General features: G+C 52.7%; 1 protein-coding gene across 2 annotated transcripts in view; it reads left to right on the top strand.

Annotated features, from left to right (window-relative positions):
* Nucleotides 1-4037, top strand: part of RBL1 (RB transcriptional corepressor like 1) — a 99591-nt gene extending 95554 nt beyond the window's left edge. For both annotated transcript variants that reach the window (XM_075011414.1, XM_075011415.1), the window contains 3 exons: nt 846-1012; nt 1615-1779; nt 2781-4037. In XM_075011414.1, coding sequence (XP_074867515.1) covers nt 846-1012; nt 1615-1779; nt 2781-2945 — 497 coding nt within the window. In that variant the 3' untranslated portion in view covers nt 2946-4037. The remainder of the gene's footprint in view (nt 1-845; nt 1013-1614; nt 1780-2780) is intronic.
* Nucleotides 4038-16930: the final 12893 nt, after the last annotated feature.

The following is a 16930-nucleotide window of genomic DNA, read 5'->3' as shown; positions in this document are numbered from 1 at the left end:
ACAGGTGCTGGATCACCTGAGGGATGGGGCACAGGAGTGACCCCATGGAGGTGGCCCACAGGAAGGCAGCTGTGTGGGTGACACCCCCCCCCCCCCCCGGCCCGGAGGTGCTGGAGGATGGCCACAGCCTCGAGGAGCTCCCAGTCGGGGACCTGCTTGGGGTTCATGTGACACTGGAGCAAGCGTCCGGTCCCTGCACGGAGTCTGCTGTGCTGTGCTGTGTGTGGCAAAGCAGTCCTCAGCATGTGCAGGGCAGGGCTTGGGAGGCGTCCTTTAATGGAGCAGCAGGCTGCAGCCCCCACAAGGGCTTGTCTGCCATGTGACACTGTCTGCTGCATTTCCTGACCCTTTCTTTTGAGAGTGCCCTGGGATGTGTGGATGCTCCCTTTTTGAAAGTGAGATAGTCTTTCAAAAAATTGGATCTCATCTTCCATCCACTTTTTGTGTGTAGACATGCAATTTCGAAAGGTCATCTTGCAAACAGTGGTTTTCGAAAGTTGACCCTGTAGATGTAGCCATAGATTCTCTGTGGTAGAAAAACAACTAATTGCTGACTGGTCATGCTCCACTATGTAACCGCATAGAGCAGTATAAGATTGTGCATGCATGACCCAACCAGTTATTGCTTCCACAAATCTCCAAGTACAGGGCACAGAGCACCCACAGGGGTAACCATCTTGAAGAACGTCCATTACTACAACACATGAGTAATCTCTGAATTGTTTCATTAACTCTTTTATAAGTGGCATCTTTACATAGAGTGTAACTGCACTGTACCTTAAAAATGTCATTTAGATTGCTGACATTGAGTTATAAATCTGTGACTTTTTTTCCTCCTATCATAGACCCTGCTGGGAAAGTGTGTCGTTCACTTACAAGAGCAACACCGGAGAACTCCAGTGAATCAGGAAAGGAGGAGAGAGGAGATCTGATAAAATTTTACAATGCCGTCTATGTAGAAAGAGTAAAATCATTTGCTCTCAAATATGATGTCACAAACCAGGATCATGTAGTATGTAAAATATTTCTAGTTTTGGATATGTCTGGAAGTGTACATGGATGTTGATTCATAGTTTTATTGCCTTTTAGACACAAAATGTCAGCTTTTAAAAACAGCATTGCTGTCACTGCCCTGTAGATCACAAATGTTGTAGGCTTTTATACATCTTACCTGTTAAACCCACTCTCTAATAGTCAACATGAAATGGGTCTACCGCATCATCTGATCATGTTTACTGTGTGGTTGCATAAATATAATAATCACATAGTTGTGGGCTATAACATACTGCAGCAGCAAGATTGCTGTCTGACCTTCTAACATGCTATTGTTTGAAATGGAACAGAAGCTGAGTGAATACTATGTTGATACGGGAAAGTGAACGGCATTTAAGTGCCTCTGAGTTTATCTGTGTGAAAAGGGGGGGAAATAGTTTCTTTTGTGATGTCTAGACTGAATGCTGAATTGGACTACTAGAATATAACTATAACCTGGAACAGAAGGCCAATAGGACACATTGATAAAAATGGATAGGTTTTTCATTTATTTATTTATTTTAAAAGTGTGTCAGGTAGATTCCAGCATGCACATTGTGCGTCTACCATTTTTTCTTAAAGATGGAAGCTCCTCCACTTTCACCGTTTCCCAACATTAAGCAGCAGCCAGTGTCTCCTCGTCGGATATCCCAGCAACACGCCGTTTATGTTTCACCACACAAGAATGGTGCCTGCCTGACGCCTCAGACTGCTTTACTGTATAAGTTTAATGGGAGCCCTTCCAAGGTAAAGCAGTCACTTCACACCTTTAACGATTGCAAAGCTTAGAGATTTCTCCCTCTTCCAAATATCTTATTGGCGCTGGGGTTTTTCATAAGAGTGCTGCAAAGACTTTCTTCAAGCTGACCTTGCTGTTCTGGAAGTAAAAGGAAAAAACACTTGGTGCTACACAGTTGGGAGCTGCTTTGTCCAGAGTAGGAAAGCTGTTTTGACACCATGTTGAAAATGTTATCCAAGATTGGGCCGCTGCTAAGCTTTAGGGAGGACTGATGACCCACCAGAGTCTGGCATAAAGAACCATGTTTATTACACTGATAACTAAGCTCAAGAAAGCAGGGAGAAGGGGTCACATTCACACTTGCATACTTATACTTGCTCTCCCAGGCACTGGAGAAGTCAGGATTCTGTGAGGGTTAGCTTCTCAGCACAGCGATGGACACTGCACTAGAGATAAGTCTTCCTGAGGCACAATAGAATGCAACGTGGTAGACCACTAGCCAGGCAGTCCAGGCAAATGGCCTTCCTGGGAGGTGCAATTTAGTGAGCCAGGTCCTGAACACCAAGCTCCTACCTGCTTTTAAAGACATTCTCTTTCTGGTCTGTGGCTGGAGATGACTTGACCATGTCTGGCTGGTCAAACCCCATGTCAGGCAGTGACCGTGCATGAGGCATGTGATTGCTGCCTAATCAGAGTCCTTGCTCCATAGGTGCTGAGTGTCCATGCCTTGGGCATGTGATTGCTGCCTGATCAGGGTCCTAGATGCTTGTGGGAGCTCTTCTGATCTTCTAGCTGTTCACAGCCCATTTATCTCCATAAGCATTCCAGCAGAGTGGGGAGGGGAGGAAGCCATCTCACAGGCATTCAGTGAGAGTGTAGAGGTGGGCAGTGTAACAGGCTTTTTAGACATACCGATCACTGCCACTCCTGCAACAGAAAACTGAGAGCAACACTGACTAATTTTAGTGGCTTGAATGTTTGTTTTTAATTATGAATATCTTATTGACAGAGTTTGAAGGACATCAACAATATGATAAAACAAGGCGAACACAGGGGTAAGAAACGAGCAATTACAATTGACAGTGACTCTCCAGCAAAACGGCTCTGCCAGGAAAATGATGATGTCTTATTAAAACGTCTTCAGGATGTTGTCAGTGAGAGAGCAAATCACTAACATTGACAAGGGCCTAAAGCCTCCAGAGTTCATCACATTTGGAACACGGTATTTCCAGTTTTCCAGGTGTGCGTGCATGCATGCAGTCAGTTTACTATTTAATGTGTAAAATGTTTTTGTCTCCTGACTTCAGTAGGATAAAAAAAAAAAGACTGAACTGAGGTGAATTAGAGGCCGTTAGCTTTATTGTGTTCAAATGTTCTACCACTCTAGCTGCAGATCAGCGTGTTGAAATGGTTCTTTGAGACGTGTCAGATGTTCACCTCCAACCTTCTAGTTCAGTACTTCTGCTATGAGCATGAGAGTGAGCTTCTAAGCTCAATGGTTCTGTGTTTTTAAATTGAATTGACTGGATGTAGGAAATTATCCAAGCAATTGCTGCCCTCAGCATTGGGGGATCTGTTTGTGTGGCGACACCTCAAGTGCCTTTTTTTTACATGATGAATATTGAATCCAATGTATTACTTTAGTGTGAATGGATCAGGAGACAATTTGCTTGTATTACTACATTAAGGGTTCCATAAACCCATCTGTTCTTTGTTCTGCCTTCTACTTTACGTGAAAAGGTCACCTTTTATCAAAGATTTGATGATGTTATTTGAACATGCTTGATTTTGAGCTTTTATAGCTGAATATAACTGGTAAAACGCTGTACTCCAACTACTCTCAGGATATCAGCTAAAGTGAATGTTGTGACCAGCATTAAATATATCTTTATCGTTTGGGAGCACCATTAGCAAGTACAATTGCAGAGGCCTAAACTTCTAAGGTGTTGGGAAGATGTCTCTGCAAGCCTCTTTTGAATACACTTCCTCCAGAGCAGTGAATGCTGCCACTGGAAACAGATCTGAAGCTCTTCTTTCTTCTACATACGACTTCTGTAGTACTCAGTATTCATATAGATACTGTATCTTCCTTATACATGCAATCCCTTTTCAGTTAATAATTAAACAGTTCTGGGCTTTGTCCATCAGAAACTGTTGTACCGTTGTGTGATAATTCATTTAGGCTGTGTGTACACTAGCCCAAAATGGCCATTTCGAAGTTTACAGATACATATTCAGCACCTCATTAGAATGCCGGCAGCCGTGGCACTTTGAAATTGATGCGGCTCACTGCTGCATGGCTCATCCAGATGGGGTTCCTTTTTGAAAGGACCCCACCGACTTCGAAATCCCCTTATTCCTATCTGCTGTTAGGAATAAGGGGATTTTGAAGTTGGTGGGGTCCTTTCGAAAAGGAGCCCCATCTGGATGAGCCACGCGGTGGCGAACCGCGTCAATTTCGAAGTGCCGCGGCTGCCAGCATTCTAATGAGGCACTGAATATGTATTTTAGTGCTTCATTAGTGAGCTTGAAGATGGCCGTTTGCAGGGCCATTTCGAAGTTTTGGGCTAGTGTAGACATAGCCTTAATTAACTTAACATTTCTTTAGGATTTTTATATTTTGTTTCTGAACAGTGTACTTTCATAAATTGTGTAGTATCTACACAGAATGTAAGCCCAAAGCAATGAGGCATGTTTGCACATACAGTTTTTTTGTTGCTGTTAGACACGTAGCTTTAGCTGTGTTCCAGTGGCAATGTGTAAAATTCCAGCAAAACTCCTACAGCTAAAATGTTAATAAGAGAGAATCTTAATAGGCTTGTTTTATCAAGATGAGAAAAACTTGATATGTACCTACTACTGTATATAAACAATACTCTGATTTTTAACACTTGTGATTTTTTTTAAAGCTTAGAGCCATCATCAGGTTTTTTTCTGCTCAAAGTTTCTGTAAGCATCTTGTACTTACTGTCTTTTTAATGTACAACTCTTTCCTTGATCTGTAAGTATTTTACTCAGCTTTTATTAGCTTGGTTACTGAACGCTCAAGGACTTGGTGTATCTGATTTTTCAGTGGAAGGAAACAGTTACGTCACATGTTGTAGTCCCACTGAATTAATCTGGCAACAGAACTGAAAAATCTGGTGGATTAAGTTAATTATAAGGGAGTCAGTTTTTTATGCATATCATCTTGGTAATCCTCAGTGAAGAGAGTTCACATGTCCCCTAGGGTTTTGGTAACTTTAGTGTCATGGAGGCTGCAATTAATTTACTCAATTGACTGCTCTGAGAAAGAGTGTGGTTTTTGTTTTTTTTTTGTTGGTTTGGTTTGATTTGGTTTTTTGCCTTTTTAAAGATTTGAGAATGCAGACTCCAGTGTTATAAAGTGCATAACAAAAATATATTAATCTTAATGAAGATTACAGATAACTCATTTTAAATATCTGACAATATTAAGGGTTAAAAAAACATATCAACCTTCGGTTTTGAGTTACTGACCAGATTCAGTTGTGCATAAATAATTGTTGTTCTGAACCCAGCCCTGGAAAACCTAACCTGGCATGGAAAGAGGTCTTGATTTAGACTTCAAATAAATTGAGTCAATTCTTTGAATATCTGCATGAAGGATTATATTTCTCCGGAAAACTAGGCTAGGATGGACTGCTGGATGGTAAAAAGGACTCAGCAGTATATAGTGATGCAATAAGTTAGTCACTGGGTTTTAATTTCTCATCATGTGTAAACGTACTTTATTTCTTAGGAGATATGCCATGCAGTCTGTTTCAGTTTCTCTAATCTAGAATAAAAATAGTGGTAATGAAATTGTTCATCATTATTAGATTTATTTTTTATTAAAAATTTGAAGTCTTACATTTGGATTTTTAATAAATTTGACACAATAGATGCTATTGTTGCTAGAGCAGAGAAAATTTTGGACTTGAACAGTTTGGCAACTGGTTAGGTTTTTAGAATTCTGTTATGGTTTAAAAGTGCCTTAATTTGTAACTATGTATTTTACAATAAACAAACAATTCTTTAAAACTGTGTAATGGTTGACATTGTCTGTAGTAATATGATAAATGCGTGCATGCTTTCCAGAGTGTAATTCTAGCTCTGGGCCAAATAGGTAAATGTTATCTCCCCAGATTTTCTTTCATAGTTTTACAGATTCCTTGTACTTTGAGATGGTACATTTATTAGAACAACTATAGTGCTCTTAACTGAGTGACAGAAAGTAAAGTGTTAGAATATAAAAATAATTCTTGTGGGTTTCAATTGGCCTTGCATATACTATAAAAATTACCTTTTGAATCATGCTTGCTTTGAGTAGTATTATGCTTAAATTGGCTTTATCTGCTTCAGCAACTGAAACCCAAGGTCTTATGATTGACCTCTTTCAACCTCAGATCAATTTCATGGGCACTGAGTAAAATAATGCCACATGGATGGCATCCGGGAGTCAGAAATGAGGAAAGAGTGCAGCGAACTGTTTAAATTTATTTTACTTAAACAAATTCCCCATCCCTCCGCACCTCCTCAACAGACAAAAGCCAAGCAGATTATTTGGTAAATTTCCTTTCCTGAAATTATCAAGTTATGTGAGTGAAAAGAATTTATCGTGAATACTGCTCCATGGAATTTTTTGCATTACACACAAGCTTTCTGAAGACTCACTGGGTCATTCTCAGCATATGAAGCACGTGACAAAACTATCAGGTTCAGTTTCTATATAGATACAGCATTCCAAGTTGTGGAATATCCATCACTGGAAGTATTTAAGTGCAGGTTAGATAGACGTCCATCAGCGATGGTCAGAACGGTGCTTGCTCCTGCCATGAGGGCAGGGGAATGGACTCGATGACTCTTGAGGTCCCTTCAAGTTCTGGTGTTCTGTGATTCAGTGTACAGTGTCAGTACTTCATGTCTCATTCTGTGTACATCGTCACAGTTTGCTCTTGGTCACTGTTGCACACTGAGAGAGGTTTTCACTGAGCAGACCGGATCTCTCATCTGATAGTAAATGTAAAATACTTGATAAGGGATATAAGTGGTTCAGGGTATTCCCTACAATGTGTACTGCTTGGCATCAAAATTGAATTTAATCTCCCATCATGCTGTCAGTTGACCTAATTTAGGTAGATCTTGGTGAAACTTCTCACAGCCCTCTCCAGTCTTGACTAGCCAAAATAAATTTGTTACCTGTAAATATGGTCATCCTCTTCACATTGTTAGTAAATATATTGTCTACCAGCCTTATACAGACCTTTGGCACAGCTATTGTTAACCTTCTGCCATAATGAAAATTGACTATTTCTTCCTCCTTGTTTTCTGTCTTCCAACCATTTTCTGATCCATGGCAATACTTTGGCTGTCACATCTTAAGTACTTAGGCCACATTCACAAAGGCTGCATCTACGTGTTCCAAATCTTCTGGAAGAATGCCGGCGTGCAAGTGTGCAAGGCGCCCTTCCGGAAGCAATCTGGAAGAACTCACCTCTTCTTCAAATTCCTAACGCCGATTCCGTATCGGAAATGGTGCTTTCTTCTGGAAGATTCTTCCACAAGAAAGCATGTGTGGATGCTTGTGGACTGCTTCTTCAGGAAGAAGTGGTGTGCAGGGTGGGTCCCTGTTAGAATCCGCAGACAGTCTAGCAAGTCCCTGGGGCTCTATGGTGCCTGGCTCCAGCAGCTGTGAAAGTTCCAAAGACCCAGAAACCCCAGAGCAGGAAGCAGGGGCTGTGGAAGGAGGCAGCACGTGCAGGGCTGCTGTACCCAGACTCCTGTCATCCCTACAGCGACACGCAGCAGCTGGATGACTAGCAGCCAGAACCGCTGTGCCCTCCACGGCACGCCGGGGACTCCAGTGAGGGCAGCCCGGAAAGAGAAGCCAAGGAAGGGGAGGGCCCCAGCATGGACAGAGCCAGAGCTGCGTGACCTCCTTTCGCTTTGGCACAATGATGAGGTGCTCAGGGACACCTGGGGGCACTGAGGAATGCTCCCACCTGGTCACGGCCCCAGCTGCCTGTGGCCACCCTGCCTGGGCTGCAGAGCAGGTCTGGTACAAGATCAAGGAGCTCTGACAGCAGTGAGGTGTCCCTCCTTATAGGGAGCTTTGGGACATCCTGGTGGGGGGACAACAGCACCCTGGCTTGCCACCTTGTGGATATGGCAGCAGTGGAGCTCCCTGCCGCACCGAAGGGGGAGGGCGGGAACTCCTCCAAGGAAGCTGGGGAAGAGGGCAAGCCTAGCCAAGCTCAGGGACCCTCAGAAGCCTCCTCCCCGAGGAGTCCCTGGTTGTTGCCTTGCCCTCATCCTCAAGCAGCTAGGTGACCTCCAGCCAGGCATCACCCAATCTATATGAGGTTACCCCAAGTAAGCATACAGCACAGTGCATCCCCCGCTGGAGGCACATGCAGGCACCGTACCATGCCCCCCAATGCCCCACCCCAGAGTCCATCCTGGGGCCACAGGCATGGTGCAGGTCACACCTCCCCTCTCCCCACAACCCCAAGAACCCCAGTGCCCACTTGAGTGCACCATGGGAAACCCAGGGTGCACAGCTACACCAAGCCTATCCGCTCCCCAGGCAGGACCACTCTGTGCGTAACCACACCCTGTCACCTGGTGGCCTGTTCCCAGGAGGGACCCTCCACAGGTGGAAGCATCTCCAAGGTGAGGGGCTGCCTGGACCACAGTTCTGGGGTCTTGGGCCTGCACGATGAGTGCATTCCCCAGACATGACCATCCCTTGGGTCCTGCCTGGGGGAGATGCCCAGAGGGGCTGGGGCACTGAAACATGGGGCTTGGCTGGGGCCCTTACTCCCCCCTTTACCCCCCCCCCGCCCTTGTTTTACTGCAGATCCATCCCAGGGACGGGAGAGGCACTGGAGGAACCTGTGGCCTCCCAGGAGCACCCATGCTGGAGGTGCCGCAGGTCCTCCAGCCAGGCCATGACCCTCCCAAGCAGCTGAAGCCCGGCAGGCACAGAGGGGTCATTGGCAGAGTCTGGTGAAGGAAGCTGCAGCGTACACAGCCACCCTCCACCATGAAAACACACTGGCGGAGAGGTGCCTGGCCCTGGAGGCAGAAGAGCTACACTAGTGCTGGGACAGATGGGTGGAGGTGGTGGGGCTGCTCTGCCATGTGCATGAGGCCCTTGTAGCGCACCCTCTGCTGCCACTGCCACCGCCCCCACACTGCCGCTGACCCTGCTGCCCTGAGGCCCAAGCCATCCCTGTCCACGAGGCCTTAGCTGCTCTCCTTTCACAGGGACTTCCTTCCACAGCCCTGAGAGACCTGGGGGCCTGCCTTCTGGACACAGTGGTCCCCTTGGAACCCTCACCCCACTGCCCACCACTACCTCCCCATGCTCCCTGCCCCATTGGTGTGTCCATGGGGACTGTGCACCCCAGGGTGGGAGAGGCAGCCATGGGCATCAGAGCTCATGGTCCTCCACACACTCCCTTGAATAGGGACGCCCCCCCTTCCCATCTCCTTCCCCACCCATATTGTTATACTGCCCAGACACCCCCATGTACATAGCTGACATCTGTTCCATTGCAAGTAAACTTCTATTTTATTACTATTCTACATTATGTTCCTAACCATTGATACTGTTTAATAGTTAACTTTGCAACCCCCATGTCATGGCTCCTTCCCCACTCTAGCAAGATAAATGCAGAAGTGGGGGGCCTGCAGAAGTACCCCCAAAACCTTATCTTCCAGGTTTTGGTATAAACTTCCCCCACAAAATCCTAAAAAAAAAACCCTTAAATTTTGGGGATAAAATTTGCTGCCACCACCCACGTAATAAGGAAACCAGGGAGAGACTACTTGGGAAATCTCAGCCCCAAAAGTAAAAACCAGGACACAAACATTAACCAATACCAGGTTAATAAAAAGAAAAAGAACTTTTGTTATTAGAACAATATTCATGTTGCAAGCCTCATGGCTAGCTGAAAGAGTCACAAAGTAAAACACGTGGGGAGTCTCCACCATGGGCCTAGAACTTAGTAACAAGGAGAGTAAAGGAACATTTCTAAAAAGTGCACAGACATCAGATCCCACTTCCCAAACCATAAAACAATAAAGCCTAATGGACTTATCTAAACTTTAGCCTACTTACAGAAGAGTGGAGGGCTTGTTCTCGAGGGAGATATTCCGTTTGTCTCCCTCATGGCTGGAAAGAAGGAACCAAAGAAATTTCTTTGTCCCAGTTTGAAATTCTTACCTACGTTCCTATAGGCCAACCCCACCTGGCTAAGGAGGGTTAACCCTTTTACTCCCAGGCTGCTGGCTAACCCTCATGATCATGACACCCCATATCATTATTTATTGCGGGGACAGTGAGGGGTGGAGGGGAATTTGTGTTGGGAGTTCCGATCAGAGGTCTCTGTGAGTGAAGGCCTCCCAGAGAGCCTCCTGGATGTGGACCACAGCCCAGTGGAGCTGCCAGTTGGGGATTGCAGCAGGCTGCTTGTACCCCTGCCCATTGTTGTTGATGCCTTGTCTGTTGAGAGGAGGACACCCTGCCCCCCAGAGCACTCACAGTCGATATGACTGAGGAGTGGGGGTGTTGGTGACTGACTGGTTGGTGGGCAGAAGGTCGGAATGACTGAGAAGTGGTGGGGTGGACCATGTGGGAGTGTTGGCAACTGACAGGTTGGCAACTGACAGGTTGGGTGATGGAAGGTCAGTGCATCTGAGGAGTGGGGGTGTTGGTGACTGAGAGGTTGACTGACAGAAGGTTGGTGTGACTGAGGGAGTGGGGGTGTTGGTGACTGACAGGTTGACTGATGGAAAGTCGGTGTGACTGAGGGAGAGGGGGTGTTAGTGACTGACGGGTTGGCGGAAAGAAGGTTGGTGTGACTGAGGGAGTGGGGGTGTTGGTCCCTGACAGGCTGGTTGATGGAAGATTGGTCTGACTGAGGAGTGGGGTTTTAGCTGTGTGTGGGGGGGGTGCGGATGACTGATGGGTTGGCTGACAGCGGTTGGTGTGAGTGGGGGTGTGAGTGACTGATGGGTTCGCTGATGGAGGGTGGTGTGACTGAGAAGTGGGGTGTTGGCCCTGTGTCGCTGGCAGTGACTGACGGATTGGCTGACGGAAGGTTGGTGTGACCGAGGAGTGGGAGTATGGGTGACTGATGGCTTGGCTTATGGAAGGTCAGTGTGACAGAGGAGTGGGGTATTGACCATGTGGCTGGCTGACGGAAGGTTGGTGTAAGTGGGGCTGGGGGTGATTGACGGGTTGGCTGAGAGAAGGTCAGTGTGACTGAGGAGTGGGGTGTTGGCCCTGTTTGGGTGGCGGTGACTGATGGGTTGGCTGACAGAAGTTGGTGTGACTGAGGAGTGGGGTGTTGGCTCAGTAGGGGTGACTGACAGGTTGGCTGACAGAAGGTCAGTGTGACTGAGGAGTGGGGTGTTGGCTCTGTGGGGGTGGCTGACAGGGGGGTGTGGCTGAGGAGTGGGGTGTTGGCTCTGTGGGGGTGGCTGACAGAGGTGGGTATGGCTGAGGAGTGGGGTGTTGGCTCTGTGGGGGTGGCTGATGGAGGAGGGTGTGGCTGAGTGGGGTGTTGGCTCTGTGGGCGTGGCTGATGGATGGGGGTGTGGCTGAGGAGTGGGGTGTTGGCTCTGTGGGGGTGGCTGATGGATGGGGGTGTGGCTGAGGAGTGGGGTGTTGGCTCTGTGGGGGTGGCTGACGGAGGGGGCTGTGGCTGAGGAGTGGGGTGATGGCTCTGTGGGGGCGGCTGACGGAGGGGGGTGTGACTGAAGATTGGGGTATTGGCTGTGGGGGTGACTGATGGGTTGGCTGACAGAAGGTCAGTGACTGAGGAGCGGGGTGTTGGCTCTGTGGGTGTGACGAGTGGGGTGTTGGCTCTGTGGGGGTGGCTGACGGAGGGGGCTGTGGCTGAGCAGTGCGGTGTTGGCTGTAGTGGTGGCTGACGGAGGGGGGTGTTGGCTCTGTCGGTGTGACAGGAGTTGGGTGTTGGCTCTGTGTGGGTGGCTGATGGAGGGGGGTGTTGGCTCTGGGTGTGACAGGAGTGGGGTGTTGGCTCTGTGTGGGTGGCTGACAGAGGGGGCTGTGGCTGAGGTGGGGTGATGGCTCTGTGGGGGCAGCTGACGGAGGGGGGTGTGACTGAGGATTGGGGTATTGGCTGTGGTGGTGACTGATGGGTTGGCTGACAGAAGGTCAGTGACTGAGGAGTGGGGTGTTGGCTCTGTGGGGGTGGCTGACGGAGGGGGCTGTGGCTGAGCAGTGCGGTGTTGGCTGTAGTGGTGGCTGACGGAGGGGGGTGTTGGCTCTGTGGGCATGACAGGAGTGGGGTGTTGGCTCTGTGTGAGTGGCTGACGGAGGCGGGTGTTGGCTCTGTGGGTGTGACAGGAGTGGGGTGTTGGCTCTGTGGGGGTGGCTGACGGAGGGGGCTGTGGCTGAGGAGTGGGGTGTTGGCTGTAGCGGTGGCTGACGGAGGGAGGTGTTGGCTCTGTCGGTGTGACAGGAGTGGGGTGTAGGCTCTGCGTGGGTGGCTGACGGAGGGGGGTGTTGGCTCTGTGGGTGTGACAGGAGGGGGGTGTTGGCTCTGTGGGGGTGGCTGACGGGGGTGTGACAGAAGTGGGGTGTTGGCTCTGTGGGGGTGGCTGACGGAGGGGGCTGTGGCTGAGGAGTGGGGTGATGGCTCTGTGGGGGCGGCTGATGGAGTGGGGTGTGACTGCGGATTGGGGTATTGGCTGTGGGGGTGACTGACGGGTTGGCTGACAGAAGGTGAGTGTGACTGAGGAGTGGGGTGTTGGCTCTGTGGGGGTGGCTGACGGAGGGGGCTGTGGCTGAGCAGTGCGGTGTTGGCTGTAGTGGTGGCTGACGGAGGGGGGTGTTGGCTCTGTGGGCATGACAGGAGTGGGGTGTTGGCTCTGTGTGAGTGGCTGACGGAGGCGGGTGTTGGCTCTGTGGGTGTGACAGGAGTGGGGTGTTGGCTCTGTGGGGGTGGCTGACGGAGGGGGCTGTGGCTGAGGAGTGGGGTGTTGGCTGTGGGGATGACTGACGGAGGCGGGTGTTGGCGGTGGGGGGTGACTGACAGGAGTGGGGTGTTGGCTCTGTAGGGGTGGCTGACGGGGGGGTGTTGGCTGTGGGGATGACTGACGGGCTGGCTGACGGAGGGGGGTGTTGGCTCTGGGTGTGACAGGAGTGGGGTGTTGGCTGTGGGGGGTGACTGACGGAGGGGGGTGTTGGCTCTGTCGCGGTGGCTGACGGGGGGGGTGTTGGCTGTGGGGATGACTGACGGGCTGGCTGACGGGGGGGGTGTTGGCTGCGGGGATGACTGACGGGCTGGCTGACGGAGGGGGGTGTTGGCTCTGTGGGTGTGACAGGAGTGGGGTGTTGGCTCTGTGGGGGTGGCTGACGGAGGGGGCTGTGGCTGAGGAGTGGGGTGTTGGCTGTGGGGATGACTGACGGAGGCGGGTGTTGGCGGTGGGGGGTGACTGACAGGAGTGGGGTGTTGGCTCTGTAGGGGTGGCTGACGGGGGGGGTGTTGGCTGTGGGGATGACTGACGGGCTGGCTGACGGAGGGGGGTGTTGGCTCTGTGGGTGTGACAGGAGTGGGGTGTTGGCTCTGTGGGGATGACTGACGGAGGCGGGTGTTGGCTGTGGGGGGTGACTGACAGGACTGGGGTGTTGGCTCTGTAGGGGTGGCTGACGGGGGGGGGTGTTGGCTCTGTGGGTGTGACAGGAGTGGGGTGTTGGCTGTGAGGGGTGACTGACGGAGGGGGGTGTTGGCTCTGTCGCGGTGGCTGACGGGGGGGTGTTGGCTGTGGGGATGACTGACGGGCTGGCTGACGGAGGGGGGTGTTGGCTCTGTGGGTGTGACAGGAGTGGGGTGTTGGCTCTGTGGGGGTGGCTGACGGAGGGGGCTGTGGCTGAGGAGTGGGGTGTTGGCTGTGGGGATGACTGACGGAGGCGGGTGTTGACGGTGGGGGGTGACTGACAGGAGTGGGGTGTTGGCTCTGTAGGGGTGGCTGACGGGGGGGGTGTTGGCTGTGGGGATGTCTGACGGGCTGGCTGACGGAGGGGGGTGTTGGCTCTGTGGGTGTGACAGGAGTGGGGTGTTGGCTGTGGGGGGTGACTGATGGAGGGGGGTGTTGGCTCTGTCGTGGTGGCTGATGGGGGGGTGTTGGCTGTGGGGATGACTGACGGGCTGGCTGACGGGGGCGGTGTTGGCTGTGGGGATGACTGACGGGCTGGCTGACGGAGGGGGGTGTTGGCTCTGTGGGTGTGACAGGAGTGGGGTGTTGGCTCTGTGGGGGTGGCTGACGGAGGGGGCTGTGGCTGAGGAGTGGGGTGTTGGCTCTGTGGGGATGACTGACGGAGGCGGGTGTTGGCGGTGGGGGGTGACTGACAGGAGTGGGGTGTTGGCTCTGTAGGGGTGGCTGACGGGGGGGTGTTGGCTGTGGGGATGACTGACGGGCTGGCTGACGGAGGGGGGTGTTGGCTCTGTGGGTGTGACAGGAGTGGGGTGTTGGCTGTGGGGGGTGACTGACGGAGGGGGGTGTTGGCTCTGTGGGTGTGACAGGAGTGGGGTGTTGGCTGTGGGGGGTGACTGATGGAGGGGGGTGTTGGCTCTGTCGCGGTGGCTGACGGGGGGGGTGTTGGCTGTGGGGATGACTGATGGGCTGGCTGACGGAGGGGGGTGTTGGCTCTGTGGGTGTGACAGGAGTGGGGTGTTGGCTCTGTGGGGGTGGCTGACGGAGGGGGCTGTGGCTGAGGAGTGGGGTGTTGGCTGTGGGGATGACTGACGGAGGCGGGTGTTGGCGGTGGGGGGTGACTGACAGGAGTGGAGTGTTGTGATGGAGTGGGGGATACCTGTGTGTGTGTGTGTGTGGCTCACAGAGGGTGTGGGGCTCCTGCTGAGGGTAACCCTGACAACCAGGTAACACCTTTTGTACTGCAGACAAAGGAGGAGGTGGAGCCTGAGGGGTTTGAATTGGAACTGGAAGTTGGAAGCAGTTAGTCTGGGCTGAGGGAGAGAGAGACAAAGGAGGGGGCAAGGCCCCGGCTCTGGGGGCCCCTCGGGGCCTCCTCTCCCCAACATGGATTGGACTGGCTGTCTCGGCCTGCTGTACTGACTCCTCTGTACGATGCTGAGTCCTGTCGGCTAATAAAACTGCTGTTTTCCTGCTGAGTGAGAGACTCTCCTGCCTGCGGACAGGGTGCAGAGCTTGGGGGACCCCAGAACTCCATCACAGGTGTTGGCTCTGTAGGCGTGGCTGACGGGGGGGGCTGTTGGCTGCGGGGATGACTGACGGGCTGGCTGACGGAGGGGGGTGTTGGCTCTGTGGTTGTGACAGGAGTGGGGTGTTGGCTCTGTGGGGGTGACTGATGGAGGGGGCTGTGGCTGAGGAGTGGGGTGTTGGCTCTGTGGGGATGACTGACGGAGGCGGGTGTTGGCGGTGGGGGGTGACTGACAGGAGTGGGGTGTTGGCTCTGTAGGGGTGGCTGACGGGGGGGGTGTTGGCTGTGGGGATGACTGACGGGCTGGCTGACGGGGGGGGTGTTGGCTCTGTGGGTGTGACAGGAGTGGGGTGTTGGCTCTGTGGGGGTGGCTGACGGAGGGGGCTGTGGCTGAGGAGTGGGGTGTTGGCTGTGGGGATGACTGACGGAGGCGGGTGTTGACGGTGGGGGTGACTGACAGGAGTGGGGTGTTGGCTCTGTAGGGGTGGCTGACGGGGGGGGTGTTGGCTGTGGGGATGACTGACGGGCTGGCTGACGGAGGGGGGTGTTGGCTCTGTGGGTGTGACAGGAGTGGGGTGTTGGCTGTGGGGGGTGACTGATGGTGGGGGGTGTTGGCTCTGTCGCGGTGGCTGATGGGGGGGGTGTTGGCTGTGGGGATGGCTGACGGGGGGGGCTGTTGGCTGCGGGGATGACTGACGGGCTGGCTGACGGAGGGGGGTGTTGGCTCTGTGGGTGTGACAGGAGTGGGGTGTTGGATGTGGGGGGTGACTGATGGTGGGGGGTGTTGGCTCTGTCGCGGTGGCTGATGGGGGGGGTGTTGGCTGTGGGGATGGCTGACGGGGGGGGCTGTTGGATGCGGGGATGACTGACGGGCTGGCTGACGGAGGGGGGTGTTGGCTCTGTGGGTGTGACAGGAGTGGGGTGTTGGCTCTGTGGGGGTGACTGACGGAGGGGGCTGTGGCTGAGGAGTGGGGTGTTGGCTCTGTGGGGATGACTGACGGAGGCGGGTGTTGGCGGTGGGGGGTGACTGACAGGAGTGGGGTGTTGGCTGTGGGAATGACTGACGGGCTGGCTGACGGAGGGGGGTGTTGGCTCTGTGGGTGTGACAGGAGTGGGGTGTTGGCTCTGTGGGGGTGACTGACGGAGGGGGCTGTGGCTGAGGAGTGGGGTGTTGGCTCTCTGGGGGTGACTGACGGAGGCGGGTGTTGGCGGTGGGGGGTGACTGACAGCAGTGGGGTGTTGGCTGCGGGAATGACTGACGGGCTGGCTGACGGAGGGGGGTGTTGGCTCTGTGGGTGTGACAGGAGTGGGGTGTTGGCTCTGTGGGGGTGACTGACGGAGGGGACTGTGGCTGAGGAGTGGGGTGTTGGCTCTGTGGGGATGACTGACGGAGGCGGGTGTTGGCGGTGGGGGGTGACTGACAGGAGTGGGGTATTGGCTCTCGCTGTGGCTGACGGGGGGGGTGTTGGCTCTGTGGGGATGACTGACGGAGGCGGGTGTTGGCGGTGGGGGGTGACTGACAGGAGTGGGGTATTGGCTCTCGCTGTGGCTGACGGGGGGGGTGTTGGCTCTGTGGGGATGACTGACGGAGGCGGGTGTTGGCGGTGGGGGGTGACTGACAGGAGTGGGGTGTTGGCTGCGGGGATGACTGACGGGCTGGCTGACGGAGGGGGGTGTTGGCTCTGTGGGTGTGACAGGAGTGGGGTGTTGGATGTGGGGGGTGACTGATGGTGGGGGGTGTTGGCTCTGTCGCGGTGGCTGATGGGGGGGGTGTTGGCTGTGGGGATGGCTGACGGGGGGGGCTGTTGGATGCGGGGATGACTGACGGGCTGGCTGACGGAGGGGGGTGTTGGCTCTGTGGGTGTGACAGGAGTGGGGTGTTGGCTCTGTGGGGGTGACTGACGGAGGGGGCTGTGGCTGAGGAGTGGGGTGTTGGCTCT

Source organism: Carettochelys insculpta, chromosome 17 (genome assembly GCF_033958435.1).
Source record: "Carettochelys insculpta isolate YL-2023 chromosome 17, ASM3395843v1, whole genome shotgun sequence".
Lineage (NCBI taxonomy): Eukaryota > Metazoa > Chordata > Testudines > Carettochelyidae > Carettochelys > Carettochelys insculpta.
The sequence above is the reverse complement of the archived record's forward strand: the minus strand, read 5'-3'. Positions and strand labels throughout refer to the sequence as shown.